General features: G+C 31.6%; 3 protein-coding genes across 6 annotated transcripts in view; 2 read left to right on the top strand and 1 right to left on the bottom strand.

The window, feature by feature from the left end:
• Window positions 7,861-10,688, top strand: LOC104786615 (MYB-like transcription factor TCL1). Of its 2 annotated transcripts, XM_010512061.2 has the most exons (4): window positions 7,861-7,986; window positions 8,066-8,143; window positions 8,271-8,358; window positions 10,372-10,688. In XM_010512061.2, the coding sequence occupies exons 2-4, from the start codon at window positions 8,071-8,073 to the stop codon at window positions 10,466-10,468; spliced, it is 258 nt and encodes an 85-aa protein (XP_010510363.1). In that variant the 5' UTR covers window positions 7,861-7,986; window positions 8,066-8,070; the 3' UTR covers window positions 10,469-10,688. The 2 variants fall into 2 exon arrangements, with proteins under 2 accessions (XP_010510363.1, XP_010510362.1); XM_010512060.2 differs by having other exon boundaries at window positions 7,861-8,143.
• Window positions 19,629-22,274, top strand: LOC104786616 (MYB-like transcription factor ETC2). Of its 3 annotated transcripts, none has more exons than XM_019245865.1 (4): window positions 19,629-19,787; window positions 19,886-19,973; window positions 21,216-21,276; window positions 22,094-22,162. In XM_019245865.1, exons 1-4 carry the CDS (start codon window positions 19,700-19,702, stop codon window positions 22,136-22,138), a joined length of 282 nt encoding a protein of 93 aa, XP_019101410.1. In that variant the 5' UTR covers window positions 19,629-19,699; the 3' UTR covers window positions 22,139-22,162. The 3 variants fall into 3 exon arrangements, with proteins under 3 accessions (XP_019101410.1, XP_019101411.1, XP_010510364.1); XM_019245866.1 differs by having other exon boundaries at window positions 19,629-19,772; XM_010512062.2 differs by lacking the exon at window positions 21,216-21,276 and having other exon boundaries at window positions 19,629-19,772; window positions 22,094-22,274.
• LOC104786617 (tubulin-folding cofactor A) overlaps window positions 22,543-23,519 on the bottom strand; it is a 1,694-nt gene continuing 717 nt past the window's right edge. Inside the window, exons 2-4 of the mRNA XM_010512063.2 lie at window positions 23,330-23,491; window positions 23,066-23,152; window positions 22,543-22,796 (exon numbers count right to left, since the gene is read on the bottom strand). Coding sequence (XP_010510365.1) covers window positions 22,695-22,796; window positions 23,066-23,152; window positions 23,330-23,482 — 342 coding nt within the window. The 5' untranslated portion in view covers window positions 23,483-23,491 and the 3' untranslated portion in view covers window positions 22,543-22,694. The remainder of the gene's footprint in view (window positions 22,797-23,065; window positions 23,153-23,329; window positions 23,492-23,519) is intronic.

Consider the following 23,519-nt stretch of genomic DNA (forward strand, 5'->3'; position numbering starts at 1 on the left):
TCTTACTTACTAAATGACCAAGCGAGAGGTTCAGTGGTACCGGAGAGAGGAGTTAGGCAGGGTGACCCGCTTTCTCCGTATATCTTCATCACTTGCAGTAAAGTACTCTCGGGCCTTTTTTCGAAAGCTCAACTGAAGAGGTCTCTTTTGGGGATCAGAGTCTCAAAACGCAGTCCACGGGTGAACCACCTTCTCTTTGCTGATGATACAATATTCTTCTGTCGCTCCGACGCATCATCCTGCTCTACCCTCCATAACATCCTGCAATTGTATGAACAAGCATCTAGTCAACAAATCAATCTACAAATGTCTTCTATAACTTTCTCTGCTAAAACCCCAGAAGCTATGAGGACTCAAGCAAAAGCTATCCTAGGTATCCAGAAGGAAGGAGGAAATGGTAAATATCTTGGATTACCTGAACTCTTTGGACGCAAGAAACGAGACCTCTTTAGTATGATCGTGGATCGTATAAAGCAGCGTGCTTTGAGCTGGTCCTCACGTTTCTTACCGACCGCTGGTAAACTCACAATGCTGAAATCTGTCCTTGCTGCCATGCCTACCTATACCATGTCTTGTTTCAAAATTCCAAATAACCTGTGCAAAAGAATACAATCAGCGTTAACAAGATTCTGGTGGGACACAAAGACAGATCACAAAAAAATGTGCTGGATGTCTTGGAAAAAGATGACAAAGTCTTTCAAGGATGGTGGGCTAGGCTTTCGCGACATTCAAACTTTTAATGACGCCCTGTTAGCTAAATTGAGTTGGAGGATCCTTACCTCTCCATCCTGTCTACTGGCTAGAGTGCTCTTAAGTAAGTACAGCCCAAACGACAGTTTCCTGGATTGTAAGGTGCCTGGTTCAGCTTCTCACGGTTGGAGAAGTATCTGTATTGGAAGAGATCTCCTCAAGCAGAATGTAGGGACCATCATCGGATCCGGAGCCTCAACCCCAATCTGGCGATCCCCATGGTTCTCGCTGGACACCCCTCAATCCCCTTATGGACCTCCCACAGCAGAAACTCAACATCTTGTGGTGGCTGACCTTCTCTTACCAGGATCTGCATCCTGGAACACTGACCTCATCCGACAAATCCTCCCAGAGTACGAAAAGGATATCCTTCTCCTTAAGCCTAGTAAGTCCGGCGCTCCAGATAGATGGGCTTGGCTCCCTGCCCCAGATGGGGTGTACTCCACCAGGTCAGGATACTTTGAAGCTTTAGGAGAGGAGTTTGGTGAGAACGGAACCCCCTCCTCTAACTACCAGGACCCCTTCAATTGGAAAGCAAATATTTGGTCAATAAAATCATCTCCAAAAACAAAACTTCTACTGTGGAAGTCAGCCAGTAATGCCTTACCTGTGGGAGAAAATTTGGCACACCGACAGGTCAATGATTCGGTCACCTGTCCTCACTGCAACCAGGCAGAATCTGTGCTACACTTGTTTTTCAAGTGCCGCTTTGCATCAAAAATTTTGGCGACAGGCACCCTTCAAAGAAAACATCAACCCGGAGCTAATTTCTACTGTCCATGACGGTATCTCTCTAGTTAGCCGCTTGACCTGTCTCCCTCCAACGGGCGTTGGGGGAGGTCCCCTTTTCCCTTGGCTCTTTTGGATAATCTGGACCTCTCGGAACCGTATGCTTTACAGTAAAATAAAGATCTCAGAGGAAGAAGCCCTAAACCTGGCAATTATCAGAGCAAAGAAATGGCAAGCAAATCAGATCCCAAAAATCCCAAAAACCCAAACCCCGACCCGTCGCCCTATCGGTTTTTCACGACCCCGAGTTCCCCGATCCATTCAATCAATTACCTGCTCCACAGATGCCTCTTGGCGGAATGACGGATCTGTGGGCCTCGGGTGGATCTTTCAAACCCCTCAAGGACAGACGATCCTCCAAGGATCGAGAGTAGTACATGCAGTCCGGTCTCCTCTGGTCGCCGAAGCTTTAGCAACTTTGACTGCGATCAAAGTTGCAATCGAATCGGGTCTGACCCATACATCTTTCGTCTCCGACTCACAAGTGTTAGTCAAGACGGTTAATTTGAAGCTCCAGCACAAAGATCTTCACGGGATTCTCCACGATATCTTGTCTCTCTCAAGCAGCCTCTCGGATTTCTCCTTTAGTTTTATTCCTCGTTTCTTTAACAGGCTAGCCGATGACTTAGCTCGAAATGCCTTTTCCTCTTCTTGTATTGAACCGGTTTAAAGTTTTAATATAAGGCTTGGTTTGTTCAAGAAAAAAACATGTTATTTGGATAATAATGTAAGCTTGTGACAACATATTTATAAAAGAAAAAAATGGTATATCAGATAAATAACTAATAGTGTGACACTCTTAAAAGCGTGTATAACTAGTAGTAATTTTACTCTAGAAAAAGATAATCTAAAAAAGACTAAAAAATAGAGCTATTCAAGATATATGTAGATAAAATTATATTATTTATTATATTTTTGGATGGGATACATAAAGTTTTTTTAAAAAAATTATTAGATAATAAAGTTTAGAAGAACAAATAGAATGGGATGGAGATGTCATAAGAATTCTTATGTTAGTTGAAATCAAGTTTATTTTCTAAGCTCTGATTTTACCAAAAGTTGGGACTTTCATTTTCTTTTGAGAAATACCCTAAAATAGTACTAAAACAAGTTTTATGGACAATTATAGCACACATTCCATAAATTTATAAAAATAGCACTATTTAACACATTAAAATATTTAAAATTAATTTTTAGAATTTGTTTTTTTAGGTTTGGGTTCTTAATTTCACATTTAGGGTATAGTTTTGAAGGGTAAGCTTTAGTATTTTGAATTTAAGTTTAATTTTGAAAGATTAATTGGTGCTACTTTTGGAATTTTAGAGATGTTGTGCTAAGTTTGGAAAAAAACTTATTTTGGTGCTATTTTTAAAATTCTCCCATTTATTTTTCTTCCTGATTTGGTACAATATAATAGAAAAGCTGTAAATATATAGAAAACACAAATGTTCTAAATTTTCGATTAAATATTTTTATCTATCATGCTCTTCATTAAAGCGTCGTCGATGCAGGATACTGAAGTCACGTCATCTGCCATACTTCTGTTGGGATACAATCCAAGTCCCACATCTGAAGTTTAAAGGGACTATCATTAATATATAAAGGGTTAGGGTCAATCTACTAATTGCCAATTGGTTTTTAGTTAGAAGTTCAAGATAAGCCCAAATTTAACATGGTATCAGAGCCCAAGGTTAAAATTCTGGTGGACCTAAAAAAGTGGATACGGACATGCCTCTTGTTAACCCGAGTAATGGGGGCCCAAAAAGGAGTTTATTGTCGGCCTAAGTGGGATCGGTTTGAGATGGAATTATCATCTCGAGGAGGCGTGTTAATATCCCACATGTGGTCCTTGGTTTNCTACTTTTGGAATTTTAGAGATGTTGTGCTAAGTTTGGAAAAAAACTTATTTTGGTGCTATTTTTAAAATTCTCCCATTTATTTTTCTTCCTGATTTGGTACAATATAATAGAAAAGCTGTAAATATATAGAAAACACAAATGTTCTAAATTTTCGATTAAATATTTTTATCTATCATGCTCTTCATTAAAGCGTCGTCGATGCAGGATACTGAAGTCACGTCATCTGCCATACTTCTGTTGGGATACAATCCAAGTCCCACATCTGAAGTTTAAAGGGACTATCATTAATATATAAAGAGTTAGGGTCAATTTACTAATTACCAATTGGTTTTTAGTTAGAAGCCCAAGATAAACCCAAATTTAACAACTTCTCGTACCACAGTCCCATTGTTATCTCTCCAATAATATTAAGAAAAACAGATCCAACACATCTTTTATTGTTTTTACATATATTTTTCGCTACCATTTTGAACAATGCAATTATGTGTGGGACAAATCCTACTGTCAAAAAACTATTTGATTTACATGAGACAACTAACCTTAATAGGGTACGAACGTTTCTGACGTGACAAATTCTACTGTCAAAAAGCTATTGATTACGAGAGACTACTAGTGATTTACACGAGACAACTAACCTTGATGAATATGGTGCGAAACGTTTTTGACGTGAATAGAAATGAAGATGTCATGTCAGCTTCATACATCTTTGGTCGCCGAAGCTTTAGCAACTTTGACTGCGATCGAAGTTGCAATCGAATCGGGTCTGACCCATACATCTTTCGTCTCCGACTCACAAGTGTTAGTCAAGACGGTTAATTTGAAGCTCCAGCACAAGGATCTTCACGGGATTCTCCACGATATCTTGTCTCTCTCAAGCAGCCTCTCGGATTTCTCCTTTAGTTTTATTCCTCGTTTCTTTAACAGGCTAGCCGATGACTTAGCTCGAAATGCCTTTTCCTCTTCTTGTATTGAACCGGTTTAAAGTTTTAATATAAGGCTTGGTTTGTTCAAGAAAAAAACATGTTATTTGGATAATAATGTAAGCTTGTGACAACATATTTATAAAAGAAAAAAATGGTATATCAGATAAATAACTAATAGTGTGACACTCTTAAAAGCGTGTATAACTAGTAGTAATTTTACTCTAGAAAAAGATAAACTAAAAAAGACTAAAAAATAGAGCTATTCAAGATATATGTAGATAAAATTATATTATTTATTATATTTTTGGATGGGATACATAAAGTTTTTTTAAAAAAATTATTAGATAATAAAGTTTAGAAGAACAAATAGAATGGGATGGAGATGTCATAAGAATTCTTATGTTAGTTGAAATCAAGTTTATTTTCTAAGCTCTGATTTTACCAAAAGTTGGGACTTTCATTTTCTTTTGAGAAATACCCTAAAATAGTACTAAAACAAGTTTTATGGACAATTATAGCACACATTCCATAAATTTATAAAAATAGCACTATTTAACACATTAAAATATTTAAAATTAATTTTTAGAATTTGTTTTTTTAGGTTTGGGTTCTTAATTTCACATTTAGGGTATAGTTTTGAAGGGTAAGCTTTAGTATTTTGAATTTAAGTTTAATTTTGAAAGATTAATTGGTGCTACTTTTGGAATTTTAGAGATGTTGTGCTAAATTTGGAAAAAAACTTATTTTGGTGCTATTTTTAAAATTCTCCCATTTCTTTTTCTTCCTGATTTGGTACAATATAATAGAAAAGCTGTAAATATATAGAAAACACAAATGTTCTAAATTTTCGATTAAATATTTTTATCTATCATGCTCTTCATTAAAGCGTCGTCGATGCAGGATACTGAAGTCACGTCATCTGCCATACTTCTGTTGGGATACAATCCAAGTCCCACATCTGAAGTTTAAAGGGACTATCATTAATATATAAAGGGTTAGGGTCAATCTACTAATTGCAAATTGGTTTTTAGTTAGAAGTTCAAGATAAGCCCAAATTTAACATGGTATCAGAGCCCAAGGTTAAAATTCTGGTGGACCTAAAAAAGTGGATACGGACATGCCTCTTGTTAACCCGAGTAATGGGGGCCCAAAAAGGAGTTTATTGTCGGCCTAAGTGGGATCGGTTTGAGATGGAATTATCATCTCGAGGAGGCGTGTTAATATCCCACATGTGGTCCTTGGTTTGAAGGAGAGATTGTTGGGATACAATCCAAGTCCCACATCTGAAGTTTAAAGGGACTATCATTAATATATAAAGAGTTAGGGTCAATTTACTAATTACCAATTGGTTTTTAGTTAGAAGCCCAAGATAAACCCAAATTTAACAACTTCTCGTACCACAGTCCCATTGTTATCTCTCCAATAATATTAAGAAAAACAGATCAAACACATCTTTTATTGTTTTTACATATATTTTTCGCTACCATTTTGAACAATGCAATTATGTGTGGGACAAATCCTACTGTCAAAAAACTATTTGATTTACATGAGACAACTAACCTTAATAGGGTACGAACGTTTCTGACGTGACAAATTCTACTGTCAAAAAGCTATTGATTACGAGAGACTACTAGTGATTTACACGAGACAACTAACCTTGATGAATATGGTGCGAAACGTTTTTGACGTGAATAGAAATGAAGATGTCATGTCAGCTTCATACGGTACCTGGGACAATTATTGAATAGCAACATGAATATGATTGTTCGATAGTACACATCTGTTTTTTGGGGATAACAATTGATATTGGATCTTGTAAAAATTCCAAAATTATACTACTCAAGTAAAACTGTGATATAATAACTGATACTGGATGCTGCCACGTTAATTAATTAATATAGCTAAAGCGAACGAAAGATAGTTTGTTTGGTTTCCAAAATTGTAAATAAAATTGAAAGAAATAAAACGAGTAAACTTATAGGATTAAAATATTGGGCCATAGGGTATCTCAGAGATCAATGAGTAACCAGAAAATGAAATATAGAATTCAATAATTAAGAACCGTTCTAGAACATGAACAATATAATAGACTAACCCTCTTTCAAGGTATTAAAAACTAAATTTGACTATTAGTTTGCTAAACTTTCATTTGCAACCTCCTAGCCAAATTTGCATTACAATCAAGTTCATTAAGTTCACAATGCGTCCTAGCATCAACTTTCGCTGGGTAGAAATACATTGCTCTATTCACACTCATTGAGGCATTCTATCGATACTTTTGATGCATAGAAAAACCTAGAGTCTAAAACAAGGTGATCAGTCCTAGTTTAGCATTAAGATCATGTGAATCAAAGAACCTAAGGATTAAGAACTCCAAACAATAATTAAAACATCAATTCATTGAATCTCCTAATTGGAACCATACAACCCAATTGGAGAACTACTCACACATAGCAAAAGAGAAAACAAAAATCATAGATGAAGAACACATGATTAAATTGCAAAAATAAGAAGAAAGGGTTTAAAAATCTTCTCCAAATTGTCCAAATTGTCAATGATGATGAATCTCTAGAATCTCAAAAGAACGGCTTACAAAAAGTTTCAGGTTGCCGAAAGAAAGAGTAGAATAAAACTTAGGGTTTTTTCTCGCAACAAATAAAAAATCTTTATAGAGTTCTGAAAATAATGTAAAAAGGTAACGGCCTAGTTAGGACATTTTCTCAGCCATGCGGGTATCTCAGGTAGGCGGGTTTTGATGTAAAACTTGCCGGTTCAGACTTCGCTTCTCAGCTAGGTGGATTCCTCAGATAGGCGAGTTTTAACGTGAAAGTTGCCGGATTAGACTTCGTTGCTTAGCCAGGCGGGTTTCTCTGGTAGGCGGATTTTCACGTGAACCAACATCCATCTCATATGCTTATTTGCATCCAGAATTGCTCATTTTCCCTCCATTTTCCTCCAAAATGTCGTAAAACCTATAAAGACTCGATAAATAACTAAAAGACTCCAGAAACACACTTCGACTCAATAAAAAGTATAAAATAAGAGAGAAAACAAAAACTCAAAACCGATAAAAACACCATATATCAATTATCGACGCATTATCTGATAGATAAATTCAGCAAATAAATGCATATTTCAAAACATTTGTGTATACATATATAGTTGGTTTCCTTTTTTTATAAGACTGGGATATATCTATTTCTATCTGCAAAAGTAGTTGGATTAGGATTGTACATTCGAATACCCATTCAGATTGGTTCATTCGATTCTGGATGGTTAAAAAATTATAGGGTTTTTTTTCAGGTATTTTATAATTTTGGTTTGGGTTTGGTTCAATTTTTTTTTTTGTTTCGGATTGGTTATATTTTGAAAAGAAAAACTAAAAAAAATAAAACCGATTTTTTTGGGTTTGGTTTGAATAGGATATTTTTAGTTGAACTACCCATAAATGGAACTACCTGAAATACCCAATAGAAACTACAAAATTGTTTCAAATTTATTGAAATTTGGTTCAGTTATGTTTTGTCAAATATAATTATCAACACATTGAATATGTTGGTTATTTATAGTATTTTGATTATTTTGAATCTAGCATTACTGATATATATTCTTCTTCCTGCATAGACTATAAGTGTGGTCAAGTATTAGACTTACAGAGGCAGTTCGTAAGGGACCTCTCTTTCCTCTTCTTCACATCTACTTTTCAGTTTCTCTCTATAACATTTATCTTCTTCCATTGTCCAGCACTAATGGATAACACAAACCATATTCGTCGCCCTCACGACGGTAATCAACCCAAGATCATTCGACATAACTCCCAAGGTTTCTCTTTGATTAAGTTGATATTTAATCGTTGTTCCTTTTGGTTTATAGTCCACTATTATATGTTTAATTATTTTATCACGCTTTCTTTTATATTTGATTGAATTTAACTAAACCTAAAACTCAGAAGTGAGTAGTCTGGAATGGGAGTTTATCAATATGACCGAACAAGAAGAAGATCTCATCTTTCGAATGTACAAACTTGTCCGGGACAGGTGACATTTTCTTCTTCTGTTTATATGGTCAATTTTTTTTTTTTTTAATTTTTTAATTTTGAACCTAGTTCTATCTATAAACCTTGTGCTCTTAATTGATGTTCAATTGGGTGTATGTATGCTAAAAATAAAGCTATATATATCCACGATCCAAGATTCAATGGGAGATACAGTATAAGCTTTCTAATGCATTATGAAAATTCAGATCGACATAGTGAAATCTCGGATCTGTCCGAAACCATATATGGCTCTAGATATAATCGTTTTAAGGATCTGATATCGAATCCATTAAGTATACTTTTTTAAAAAAACTGATATAATTTATATACATAATATGATTTATTATAAGCAGTGTTTTAAAATATCAAATATAGGATGTACAGTAGGAAACTGCACTGTAATATATAGGTATACAATTGTTTAATACGGTGAAAGCTATATATATGGTCCATTTGTACGGTGAATATACAGTGAATTTCGCATATACAATGTTTGTTTTAAGACTTCAAAACAAAAATATGTCATTTTTAATGTTTTGATTTTTTTATAACAAACTACTAATTTTTCTCAATATTTACTATAATTTTTTTAATAATTGTTCTATATTTATATACTTATTAGTTATTTAAGGTTTTTAAAATGTTTTGTAAAAGTGAAAATTTAATATACTTGGGTATGCATGTATAAAATTCTTATTACGCTTATTTTTTCTTGTATTATAATTTTCTTATTCAATATTCATATTTTTGACAAATTTTATGTATATATATTTCTTTAAAAATACATATCCACCATATAGTCCCCGCATAAATGGTCGTACAACACCATATGTCTAGCATATAACATATTTTAGAACATAGATGATAAGAACATATATAAAAATCAGTTTTATCTATTTTTAAAATATATCAATTTTAAAAATATTACTATAAAAAAATTACTGATATTTTTTTAATAAATTTTTAAGTAGCCATTTTTAATTAGGATTCAAATCCAAATCTAAAGAACTTATATTTGGAGGAATATCTAAAGTCTGGATAATCAAAAAATATAGAGCTAAATCCGAATTTTTGTAGTTCCAGTGCGGTGGATATGAATATTTTTCCTCCCCTCTCCTAACGCAAAGCAGTGGCGTCACAATATATATTTCTGGTATATCTATGATATAGTTTTATTCTATACGCACTTCTAATGTCATTTTAGAGCATTAAATTTTTTAAAGATAGTGCATTCTTTTGTTCTTTGAAATTTAACCTTGATGTATAATTTTATACCATTAGATATTAAGTTTAACTCATTTATTAATAAAACACACAGATTCATGATTTTGTGTAATTTACTTTTGAATAAAATATTTTATTGTGTACTTATTTCAGACCAGTGTAACTACTTTCTAATAAAATATTTTTGTTAAAAACTAAAAGAAAATTCACAAAAATATTTTATGAACTTATAGATAGTACACAAATATTAAATAAGTCATGTCTTTTTGTGTACTATCTATAAGTTCATGTTTTTTTTTGTGTACTATCTATAAGTTCATGTTTTTTTTTTGACAAATATTAAATAAGTCATGTCTTTTTGGTATTTTTAGAGAAAATGCCACTAAAAACTGATATTTATCCAAATATGTGTGTAAAAATTTATATATACGTTTTAAATACCATATAGATACATTTAAAAATCTTTTAAAACCTTATAAATATTTATAAATTTTCAGAAGTGTTTTATAAACCTTATAAAGATTTTAATTTTTCTGATATAAAAGAGTTATTTTTCAAAATGGATAGATGAAATGAGCTTTTTGAAAAGAGCTACACTATAAGGGGGATTTCTCAAAATTTCTCTCTATATTATATAAGAAATAAAGCACTTCGATTTAAAATAATTTTTTATTTGCTGTTTTTATATATTTGCAATGTAGAATTTTAGTTAGCTATTTTTATTAGTCCATAAAACAAAATTTATATTATTAAATACTAATATGTTTGTTCACAAATTGAATTATACCAGGTGGGATTTAATAACAAGGAGAGTCGTAGGACGAGAGGCGAAGGAGATAGAGAGATTTTGGATTATGAAAAACTCTGACTATTTCTCCCACAAATGATAGCGCTGCGACATCCTCCATGTGTTTCCATGTCTCATCCTCATTAATTTTTGTTTTTGTGGACAAAAAAGCTTTAATGTATTTCTTCTTTTTCATCAGATATTCACATGATACCTCCAGCTAGTATTATACATTACTTCCAAATAACTGTGATCGAATTAGTATACTAGTATATTGTTAAAAATGTTTCTTATCGAGGGAAACATTTGTGTTGGCTTTTGAAAAAAAATAATACGAAAATTTGGCCAATTTGTCGAGGCTTTATTTGTTTGTCTTTCAGGAATGTGATGAGTTATGTCAAACGGTATTACAGGGACATTGTGGGGTTTTGGTATTCCTGGAGTGTTTGGGCGGATTTTCTCACCAGCTTCTTCTCTCATATGTTTGTTCGACTACAGCTACACCAACAGAAAAGAGTGGAAGTGGATAATCTATTACCCTTAGTACCTCATCGGTTAGATGGTAATAGGAGCATTATGTTAGATTTTTACTCTGATTTAGGCTTCTAGAATGACTACCGATTGACGTTTGCCTGATGATATTTGGTGTTGTTTCCCAATCTACAAAGGCTTTAGAAGATGAAGAGAATGCTAGTGACACATGTAACCTACTTGTTTCCATATGGGAAACTTGTAAGAGCTTGAATGAATAGTCACTTAACAGATCTAGTAGCTATTCCAATGCAAGCCCTCTTCATCTTCCAGTCATTAAAAGAATCAAGATGTCATTGATTTAACAGAAGAAGCTTTTGAAACAAGATGCACTAAAAGAAGTTGTTTCCTTGGTGATCAGGGTCCTTGTTCCCAAGATGAACCAAAATCTTGTTTCCCGAAGTCACGAGTGACATTTTACATCGACCAATCACAATGCAAACAAAACTAGAGAAGAATGATCAATGTGGGAATGTGCATAATGCACCTTATTGAACCAGTTAAGTCTTCCTTAGAGTTTGTATGTTTCTTGAATTCAAACTTGAAGTTTACTTCTATCTCTATTATGTTCATATAGTGAGTGCGGTGAAGTGAATTTACATACTCGTTCTTACATGATATTTATAATCTTTGGACCACTTCAGATACATTGTCGGCCAATTCTGAAATCAACAAACGATGTATCTGTTTAACTTTTTTTTTGTCTCGTTAGTTGATACTTATAGATCTTGTTTGGCATCACTCATATATGTATCTATATACTCGTAGATACATTATCAATTAGGTACGTTTTTGTCTCCGGCAAGCTCTAAAATTGTTAGCTGAAGTGACCTGCTGTCACCATAAACCATGTTTTGTGTTTTAATATTTGTTTTTCCAAACTATTTTTAAAAGTATTTTTTCTCTGAAAGTTTTACGAAACTACATTATTTAAAATATGCTGGTTTATTATTAATTTTTGTCCAGCACTGTTTCTGATTAAGCTTCTTTCTATTCGGATTTTAGTTAAATCTAAATACGGGAAACATTAATAAGGAAGGTCCTCTCGCTTGGCAACACCGAGTGTATTTTGAGATAATGAAACTATTAAAGTACAATAAAAAGGACAGTTCATGCGTCCACTATTTATGTCAATGAAGTGGTTGTAGTCCATCTTAAAAAAAACTAGGATTTAACCTGTACACCACGAGATAATATTTTAAATTTTAAAAATTTTAAATTTATATTGTATTTATTTGTTATTTTATTAATTTTTAAAATATAAAATTTTAAGATATTTGATAGAAGTATTCAAAGTATAGGATTTTTGTAATGTTTTCAAGGTTTTAACCCGTGTGGTATATGTATAGTCTAGTAATACATTTATCTCCTGGTACACATCTAAAAGTGAAAAGAAAAAATTCCACTTAACTCCTTATATGGGATTAATGACAATCCGTCTCACCAAAAACAAAATAAGTTTTTGCGTAAAAAAAAAATCAAAATAAGTTTTTTTTATCAAGTTTAATTATATTAATTGTTTTACCAAATTAGCATATTTTTATAGTTTATAATTTTTTTCATGTCAATATATATATTTTATGATAATTAATAGAATTTTAATTTTTTTGGTAATTCCTCAAAAAATAAAAAATAAACCAAATTATATGGGGGATTTTCAACATATTTAATGTGACATTTTATAATTGGATTTTTGGTTTAGAAAATTTATTAATGTTAATATAATTATGGAGATTGTAAAATTTTGTTATGAAAAATCTGTTGTATATCATTTAAATTTGAGAGATTCTAGCATCCATAAAAATAGTTTTTGAGATTTAATGGGTTAAAACTTTAATGGGTAGAGTTGTTTTTGGAAAAATCGGAATGTATAGATGTTGTTCATATTTTATGGTAATAAATGTAACAAATGTTGGTTAATTTAAGAAAGTTTAGTATTTGAGTTTCTCTGCAATGTTATTTATGGAATTGTTTTAGGAGTTAATGTTGTAAAAAAAATTAAATAAGTAAAACTTAAAGGGCATAAACCAAAATGTACTTCAAAAATGTTAATATAGATAATAATAATAACGATAGTATATATAATAATAATAAAATAACAAGATAAATATGAATTTTCCTTCAAAGGAAAAAAAATCCTCTTAGCAATAAAATCTGATTGACGTACTCTGGATCTTGAAATTTCGTTAGTTCTACTTATTTATTGTGTAAGAAAATCTAACAATAAATAAGATCTGAAAAACACGGAACGAATTCAATTTACTGATTATATATTACTTAATATCAAGAAGAAATGTTTGGCATATCTGTCTCTATAAGAGATTGTAAGTACCATAGTTACATAATCAACTCAAAAAGAAAAATTCTCTAAGGAAAGAGCTGATTTAGCAAGAGCATCAACACACATGTTATTAATATAACGATAAGGGACACTGATAAAATGAAAGTTAAAAATAAATTACATCATGCCGCATCATAAGGGAACGTAGCTTTCTTATGCCCCAGCGCTAGCGTGTGTACACTCTACTACCCATCTAAGGGTCTTTTGCTTCTGTCACTAGCGGCGAACGTACTTGACGAGAAGCTGGTTCCTTTCGTTAATTAAATCAAAATAGGTTTGTCTTGTGACTTAATGTTTTGTAATAATGTATGGTTCTATAAATCAAAGCCTCATATTAACTTTTATGTATGCTTCTATCATTCTCTTTGACGCTTTCCGCTTGGCAATATTGTAGCTGCCGTTTTTTTGGCCTTTGTAGCCCTTCTGCTGTACTTGCTGAACCATTTCTCCATTGTTGGAGAGTAGAATTATCTATAAAAAATCTAGTTTGACCAAAAAAAAAAAACAGTATGGTTCTGTATATATATTTTTTTCACGCTGAGAAACGAAACTATATGGTAGAAAAAACCTATTGGTAAAAAAACTAGCGATGAAAACTTGCCCTGAATAGAAGATGAGATTGTTACGTGTCAGTTTTTTACAGCAACTGAATTTATTATCACGAAAACATTTATTGACTCGAGTCATAAATATTAGTTAGTGCCTCTATGTATATATATCTGTGCTGTATATATAAAAATGTACGGTAATATGTGGTTAGACAAAACAAAAAAAGGTAAATGTATAGAAAATACAAAAAATATTCTTTAGAAAGTACAAGAAAACAGAAGTTTCATTGGTGTGTCACCAGACTCACCACGATGATTTACTGGCTAGGCTATACAAGTACGACTGCTATCCCGGCACACACAGATGAGATCTAATACCACATCACAAAATTAGCGGGTATTTTGGAGTTTGTCCAATTTTCATGAAGTAGAAATTAGGAACAAAAAGTAAATCTCAAGTGATATTGGAAAGGGCTATGTGCCTATGTAGCTCTATATATATAAAAGACAAAAAAAATTAGATAAATGATAGTGAAATTTTTAAAAAATTAAAAGAAAAACAAAGAGAAATATATTTTAATTCGATATTTCTCCATTTTGCTTACATGGGTAGGCTTTAATCAGTGGAGATGTATTCAGTGAAAAATAGACAAGGTGGTTCCGAACTCCGAAGAGATAACCAACGAAGAATTAGCTGCAATTTTGAATATTTATTTAATTATTTTGTTAGCATGATACTCTCTTTATCAAATTTTATACTATTTTTTGTTGGCTAAAACTTAAAAGCGTGCATATTAATTTTTTTTTAAAAAGATGATTTAATATTTCAATTTAAAACAATTCAACAAATTATATAAATACTAAAAAATATAAATGATCACAAAATAGTAGTATGTTGTTTAATAGAAATGATCATGTTTGTGTGATGATTAGGATGTGATTTGTGCTCTTTGCTGGCGTAATGCATGCCTAGATACACACAGAGTTTATCAATATGACAGAACAAGAAGAGGATCTCATTTTTCAAATGCATAGGCTTGTCGGTGATAGGTTACATTTTTTTTCTTCTGCTTGTATATTTAACTCGTTCCATATATGTGTACTTAAGCATGCAATACGTGAAGCAATATAATATATACATATATTTATCGACAGTACATTTATTATACACACTCATATCAAATTCTGAACCAAACCAAATGATTCCTAGCAATTAAGGTAGACGTAAACTTTTGGATGATATTAGAGTGCTTTTTAAAGTGTGCATGTTTCTTTTTAAAGTGTGCAATATAGAGAGATATTGGATAATGAGAAACTTTGATTATTTCTCCCACAAACGAGGAAGACTTCACAAATCTTTCCGTTTTTGTATTTCTTCTCCTAAATTTATGTTGTTGAATAGAACAAATCTTCTACGTATTTATAATTCTCAGCAATGGTTGTCCAAATAATGTCAATTCTACAACTTGTGTCACTCGTTTCGTTCCAACTAAACCTATATAGCGGGAAAAAGAAGATAGAATAATTGACAGTGTAGTGTAATTTTTTTTTTTTTTTTGAACTTTATAATAGAGTGAAGAATATTCTTACAATTAATTACCGTGAAATTTGGCGTTCGCTATTTTGATGACAAGGACCACTCACACACCTAACAGTCAGATGTTGTAATCATTCATCTTCTCTACCTTTATTAATTGACCATTCTGCGCCTTTAATCTCTGGCCCTTTCTTCTCCTTCGTCTCTTCCAATTCCGCCTGCATGTTGAGCTGTGCTTAAGACTCAAATTGCGGTTAAGCAAGCAGTAACGATGGAAAATGTATTCATCAAAGTGGACTTGAGGTTAACTAATGCAGCCTCAAGATTGGCAATCTGAAATCACAACCATCCTTGACTCATCCAACACATTCTTTTGCATCACCATATAGGCAATTATATATATAGGACAATGTACTGTACGTAAAGGAGCTCGGACTTTATCAATATCGTATCTATGTATAATATGTATCATATAGCTTATGTGATACAAAAGTATGGCAGTAAATTGAATGCAACCAACAGGGAGCAAGAATATGCACATGCACTTAGAAGTTAGAACACAACGCGCGCAAAACACTCTTACTATCATCATAGAAATGATCAGTTTTTGATAAACTATTTGAAGACCATAGACGGGTCTGAATTTTTAAATATTATCAAAAAAAAAGAAAAAGGAAGATGATCATCACGAAAAATAGTAACGACTGGATTATTTGAATTCCTACGTGATGTCTTAGAAATAAAACATGCATGACAGGTTTTTTAACTTTGAAAATTTACTCGGAATATAAAAAACAGTTTAAAGAGTTAAAAATTACACAGTGCAAAATGAAAGTCGAGACAATACAAAATTTGATCCATAGTTAAAAATGGTTGAAGATTACCAAAACCATAACCTAAAATCACCATACTTCTTTAACAAAAAAAACATAAAATCACCATACAAAATAATAGGAAAAATGTCAAAACAAAGCATGAACATAAGAGCATCTACACTGACAATTGCTCACAAGATACCAATATACTATTAAAAAAAAAAAGCAAGAAAGAAAGTCAGAATCCATTCTGGTTTAAGCAATCTGAGCAACTCACATGACACTTGGCTTTATATTATCAGCCAAATTCTTATTTTATAATTTATTTATTTGTTCAATAAATCATTTTTTACAAAAAATAAATAATATTTATGAGGTACTCATATGAGCACTCACCACTAATGATGGTCTAAACCTATAAAAAGTGTTGAAAACAGTATGATTTTTACTTGTAAATTAAATGTTTAAAGTTATTTATGTTTTCAAATAAATTTAATAAATTATAAAATTTTGTGGACTTTTCAAAATAAATCATCAATTTTTGTTGGCTTTACCAAATAAGACAAGACGTTTAATTATTTGACAGAAAAATCTAACGATTTAATCCTCCGTTAACATATTTCATTTAATCTTCACCACATTATCACAAATATTCAATTTCATACACACGTTCCCTTATGTAATCTTTGTCACGAAAACACAGCCGTCAAGCATCCAACTCAAGATAACCTGGTCATGATGACCCTCGAACATCTAGTAAAAAAAAATTGACCATTCGCCTTCGAGCATCATGCTTGGCATCTCTCCATTTTGTCAATCTACAAACCCATTGTTTGGCACATCTCATCACGACATTCGCACCATAGTTATCTATACACTGATCATCACAAGCCTCGAACATTTTCTTTGACACATATATTATCTCGGTCATCTATCATTACGACCCCCAAACAGGTCGTTCGATACATCACGGCCATCGACCCATAACCCATCACTTGTCGCTGTCACCCGCCATGATCATGTCATACATTATTAACTATTTCATTCAACAATTCCAATATATTACTTAAGTAATTTTTTCGATTTAACTATTCGTTCAATACTTTTAATTTTCGAAACACTCCATACATGCATAAAATAATTAAGCCACAATAAATCAATCACAAATCAAAATCACATTTCACTTACAAAACACATAACTCTATCATGTCACGTACGTTCACTAAGGATAAAAAATGTTCATATGTAGCTAAGAACACAATGATAATTGATCAAAAACTCGAAGAACAAGTTTGAATAAACACCTTAAGTAGTCAACTTTGTTAAACTGAATGTATGGTGAAAGGAAAAATTTGGTAAACCACATGAAGCCATGACTTTTTTTGTTGTCAAACTGAAGCCATGAGTTATGGAACAATTTTTCATATAATTCTTCTATATGGATTTTATCTCACTAGAACGGATCCGTTTAAGAATGCAAAATAAAAACCACCAAACTAATTTCTTAAACGGATCCAGAGTCCTATAAGGTTTAAACCAGTCCTATAGATGACATATGTGTATAAGACTTATATACATATATATGTTATTTATAAGTCCACCTAATCTTTCGTTTTCCCTGTACCTAGCGGTTTCTGACATTTTTAAATGGGTCTGCATTCTAACATGATAGATATACGAATTTACATTTTCGTTATATAAATCTTAATGTGCGGTTTAGCCTTTCCTTCATTAACTAAACATGTTGACCACGAACGATTAAGTCCATTTACCGAGATTCTTGATTTTTTTTTTTTTTTTACTGTCATCATTTTTGTTTTTCACTTGAAAACCACATTTCCTAGATCGACATTCTTCAAAAACGAAATGATGGCCACGATCTTAAAACTATATTCAGTGAACCAGATTGTTACAGGTCTGCATTTTTGTCCTTTATATCCGCGGTCTTTGAAGAAGCTTTTTTGTCTAGTTGCTATTTATTGACTTGGTTTTAAATATTTGCTATGTATATACACAGTACACACATTCACTTTAAAAAAAATATATATATACTACTATACTTATAAATTATATATATAAGTTTCAAAGAGATAAAATAGTATCGTCCCAGACTCCCAGTCCCAGCACAAGTGGTTAAATCCGCTGCCAAATAAACGTTGGCAATATATGGTTAAGTTAGTGTCTAATTTGTTATTATGAGCTGTTAAATAGTCGTCGCCAGAACATTAGAATCACTTTTAACAATGTACGCAAGAAAATATTATCCTTAAATCATTATGGACTTTTGTAATCATTATTTCGTTACACTAACAACATGCACGTAGGATGAGTCTCCACTGTAACTCATTTTTAAAAAATATAGAGTAAATAGTTAATGATTTCACGCTGAGGAAATGATATGGTCATCATGAGGTACCGATAAATTGGAAAAAAAAAAAAAGTAAATTGATTCGTCCGTTTCTTACAGTTACTACATTAATTATTATCGCTGAGATAATAATTGAATAGATGCATGCATATGTAGGGCATATGTAGAATGCAAAAAAAAAAAAAAAAAAAAATGAATAAAAGAAGGTAAAAAACAAATGAAGGTACAAGAAAACAAAAGTTTCGTTGAACTTTCTAAGTACCATTACGATATATATATATGTATGATATAGCATATATATAATATAGCATAATATATCTTATACATATGTATATCATATATATATCAATGTATCATATATATATGTCGTAATAGTACTTAGAAAGTCCAACGAAACTTTTGTTTTCTTGTACCTTCATTTGTTTTTTACCTTCTTTTATTCATTTTGTTTGTTTTTTTGCATTCTACATATGCCCTACATATATATATATATATATATATATATATATATATATATATATAAGTTAATATATCTTATGCTGAAGGGTGGTGCATAATATATCTTATACACGACACAAACTTAACTATTTTTATGGATTTTATCGATTTTTCTACTTTGAGAACAAAATTGTCGTAGTTAATGTACATGCACAGCCAATCTCCATAAGTAAAAATGTCTAAAATATTAAAAGATATTGTAGGATTACGTGTTCACAATAATATTTATTGTAGTTTACATGTGATGTTTTAATTTTCACACGATTTTAACACATTACTAGCCAATAGACAATAGTAAAACTCAAATGTCATTTTACTGACTTTATCAAAATGGTTCTATTAAATGAATTGAACAAAAACAAAACAACGGATAGTAAAAGTGAGCCATCGAAGGACAATGTCAATAATTCGTTTATTAATTTAGGTCAGAAATCAAAATTGGACCAAAAATTATTATATGAGCATTATATGTCTCGAATAGTAAGATAGCGTAAACACAAAATTTTGTTTTGACTTATTCGGATAAAAAAAATGAGTAGTAGAATCTAGAAATGCATACAAATTCCAATAAAGTAATAATTCTTCTCTCTCTTCTAATATATATACTTCTGTTTCCCTCACATCTATATCTAATTTCTCTATCAACCATTCTCCAAACTCTACATCTCAGTTTCTCTCTACCTCACATTATTAATGGATAATACCAAACGTCTTCGTCGCGTACGCAGTTTTAGGCAAACCAAATTCACTCGACATGACTCCGAAGGTCTCCTTTCATTTAGTCAGTCTCAAATCGTTATCTTTTGGGTCTACTCTCATCCTTTTAACTTGTCTACGTTGAATTATCTTCTCATGCACATTCTTAGCTGAATAATGCAGAAGTGAGTAGCATCCGATGGGAGTTTATCAGTATGACCGAACAAGAAGAAGATCTCATCTCTCGAATGTACAGACTTGTCGGTGATAGGTAAAAATAATCTTCTTCTGTTTATATATATATATAATATTGTCGTTTCTGTTTTGTCTTATTCAAATATAACTTTCAAATTTTAGCATAAACCTATCATTTATGAATATATATAATAATGTGTGGTAATTTATATTAATGGGGGTTCCCCAAACAAATAAATTTATGTGTGTGAAGTCCAATTCCTCAATATTTGTCTTCAGTGACTGTGTCTCAAGGAATTTTTTTCAATGGAAATATATTACACAAAAACATGATCATTTGTCTAATTTTTTTGTTAATTTTAGTTGTTCTTTCTTGGTTATGGTCAATATATTTGAATATTATTTATCTATTATATTATATTGTTAATGGTCATAATGCTTTAAAGTTTATCACAATATTTTCTTTAAAATTTTGATTTAAATTATTTTTATTTTAGGACATCAAACAGAGCTATTGATTTTAAATTTGATAAAAACAAAAAGAAAAATTCACTAACCATTTGTTATACCAGATCAACTCGGTTCACCTTCTAATCGATTTCTAACATGATCTATTTTAGAATAAGAATTTAGTTTTTCTTTGTTTTAATTCACTTTATACATATACTAGATAAAGATCCACATAAATACACATGTGTAAGAAAAAAAAATGTACCTCTTATATGACAGTTGCTGAAAAACCGGATCTTAACCTTACACATTCCATTTTGCAGTACAATTTAACCATATATTTCATCATAATAACAAAAATTCTACACACTCCATCTTAAAGGATAAAAGCTAAAAATTGTATTAAAAATAATATGTGTACATATCAAATATATAACTTCGTTAGCATTTAAAAATTATTAACAAAACATAATTTTTTAAAAACCAACATTGTTATAAATATAAATTTTCAACTTTCATGCTTTATCAGTTAATATAGATGCTAATTTTTTGTTTTCTATGCATATCAAAATCTAATTGAAGCAATAGCACAAAATAAATGTAAATATGTTTTCTTGTTAGTTTTTTTTTTTTTTGCTTAAGAAAAAGAAAATTTAAATTTTTAGATATAAACATATATGTTGATATTGTATTTCATGTTTCGCTATATGGTACAGTGAGTAGTGATCTATAGTTTCTATTTTCATTCATTAAAAACATGTAAATTAATCATTATTTTAATACTTTGTATTTTACTGTTGAGTATTCTTAAAAGAAAACTTCTATGTGGCCATTATTTACAGTTTTATCCTTCATCTGAAATATGCAGGTTAATCCCGCAATGCTCAAAAATAATATGTAATATAACATTTTCGTCACTGTTGAAGTTTGTAAGTTTTTATAAATTATAAATCAAATCGAACCCCTCGTATAGTTTAAGTCCATTTTTGATATAATGTATATGATAGTAAAACTTTTTAGAAAATAGGTATGAGAATTATATTGCATATTATTTTTGATTTTTGAGGAGGTAGAGGATTAATTACCAAAAACAGTAACTTGGAGTTTTTTTCTTTCTTTCAGAAAACTCTTTATTATTTAAGAAAAAGTACAAATACCAATTTTTCAGGAACAAATTTTGAAACCAAATTTTATAGAGTAAATAATGATTACTTTATCATCAATTATGTCTGGTCTTTTTTTTTTTTTGACATTTTTGGATTGAGAAAGGCCAATTCATAGACAATTTAATCGTAGAGGTAGACTGTTAACCACCTGATTAAAGATATTTTCTTTCGATTATATGGTTTAAAGAAGAAAAAAAAATTATGTTCATAAATGTTATTGTATAGTAGTTTTAAACGTGTTGGAGAACAAATGACATAGGGCATTGCCAATATATTAATATCAAACTTTTTCCATTTTTTCTTTTTTTGCAAAGGCTAAAAATATCAAACTTTTTCTATTATAAAACTTTTGCCAATTGATATTTTAACGTGTATACTTTCTCCACGTACTGTACAATGCGAAACATTTGCTGAGAGATTAACGTTGATAAATAAATTATATAACAGAAAAAAAAAAAAAAATCTTTAAAAATCTTGTTTTCTTAACGTGTGAATGTGTGGTAATTTTAAAAAATACAGTGAAACGGAATGAATCTTGTCAAAGAGAATATTGACAATTGGGTTGGATATATATTGGCAGGTGGGATTTAATAGCAGGAAGAGTGGTCGGACGAAAGGCAAATGAGATAGAGAGGTTTTGGATTATGAGAAACTCTGATTATTTTTCTCACTAATTTTCTACTTCTCCTCCTTAGATATCTTTTGTTATGGACAATAATATAACCAAATAAAAGCTTTTAATGTAAAACAAATCTTGAATCTTTCTATCCTTCTCTTCTCATATATAATTACGAAGTTGTAGAATCTCTTTGCAAAACAAGTGATTATGTGCTGCTGAGAACTGGTTACATATCCTGAGCTCTTAATCTTCACCTAGTTATGATTCGTCATCGTTGTTCATAACCAAAATGTATGATGGAGCACCATTAACTAGTTTATTAGAATCGTACTAACTAGTTGTTCAAGTTGTGTCAATTTTCAATCGTTTTGTTGCAGCTACACGACACAATTCATTTCAAAGATATTAAATGAATGAACACTCACCAACAATGTATTAAGAGTTAAGCAATTTCAGTGTATATAAATCCGACATTGATAACGGAGAAGACGATTCTAACAATTTGGTTAACCATACGATTCTCAGAATACACATACCAAGCACTCACTCACGGATGACTCAATCAGGCATCATCAGTGTGAAACTGCTTCTCCACGTCAGCGACTGTCTTCTTTGCATCTTCAATCTCCGGACCTTCCTTCTCATCCGTCTCTTCCAATTCCGCCTGCAAATTCAGTTTTTTTTGTTAGAAACTAAGATGCTTATTCAAAGAGGGAACTAAGATGCTTTCATGGGGTAATCAACTAAGAAGCAAGTTCATCAAAGAGACACTAAAGCAGAGCACCCATCTATGGCAAAGGCATTAATCCTATCACTACAGATACATAGAAGCTCTACTTTGAGAATAAGTGCTCCTAAACATCAGATCACACTCTACATTTGTAATAGACTAATATATCTAAAGCTAGAATCGAGATGGAAAAGTGTAGTTACCAAAGTGGACTTGAGGTCAGCTAAAGCAGCCTCGAGACGTTTGTGGCAATCTGGAATCATCATCCTTGACTCACCCAACACATTTTCCTGCATCATCACCACATAGACAATCAATGGAAAGAAAGAAAAAAAAACGATTCTGAAATCTCTAACCATTAAGCTTACATGATACAAATGACTAAATGACAAGAAACTAAACGCAACCAAAAGAACACAAACACATCCTAATCATCACAGAACAAAGACAGGTTTGAAGATGATAACCTGCTGTTTAAGGTCATAAGGATCAGCACCTTTGTCCTTCATATCAGCAGTCTTAGCAGCTTCTCTCTCAACCTCTTTCTCATAAGAGTGAAGCTCTTTCTCAATCCTTTTACATGTTGATGTTTTTATCTTCAAGTTCCTAATCGTTGCCATTTCAATTCCCTGCTTCCCCCCCCCCCCCCCCCCCCCC

The sequence above is a fragment of the Camelina sativa genome, chromosome 5, assembly GCF_000633955.1.
Source record: "Camelina sativa cultivar DH55 chromosome 5, Cs, whole genome shotgun sequence".
Lineage (NCBI taxonomy): Eukaryota > Viridiplantae > Streptophyta > Magnoliopsida > Brassicales > Brassicaceae > Camelina > Camelina sativa.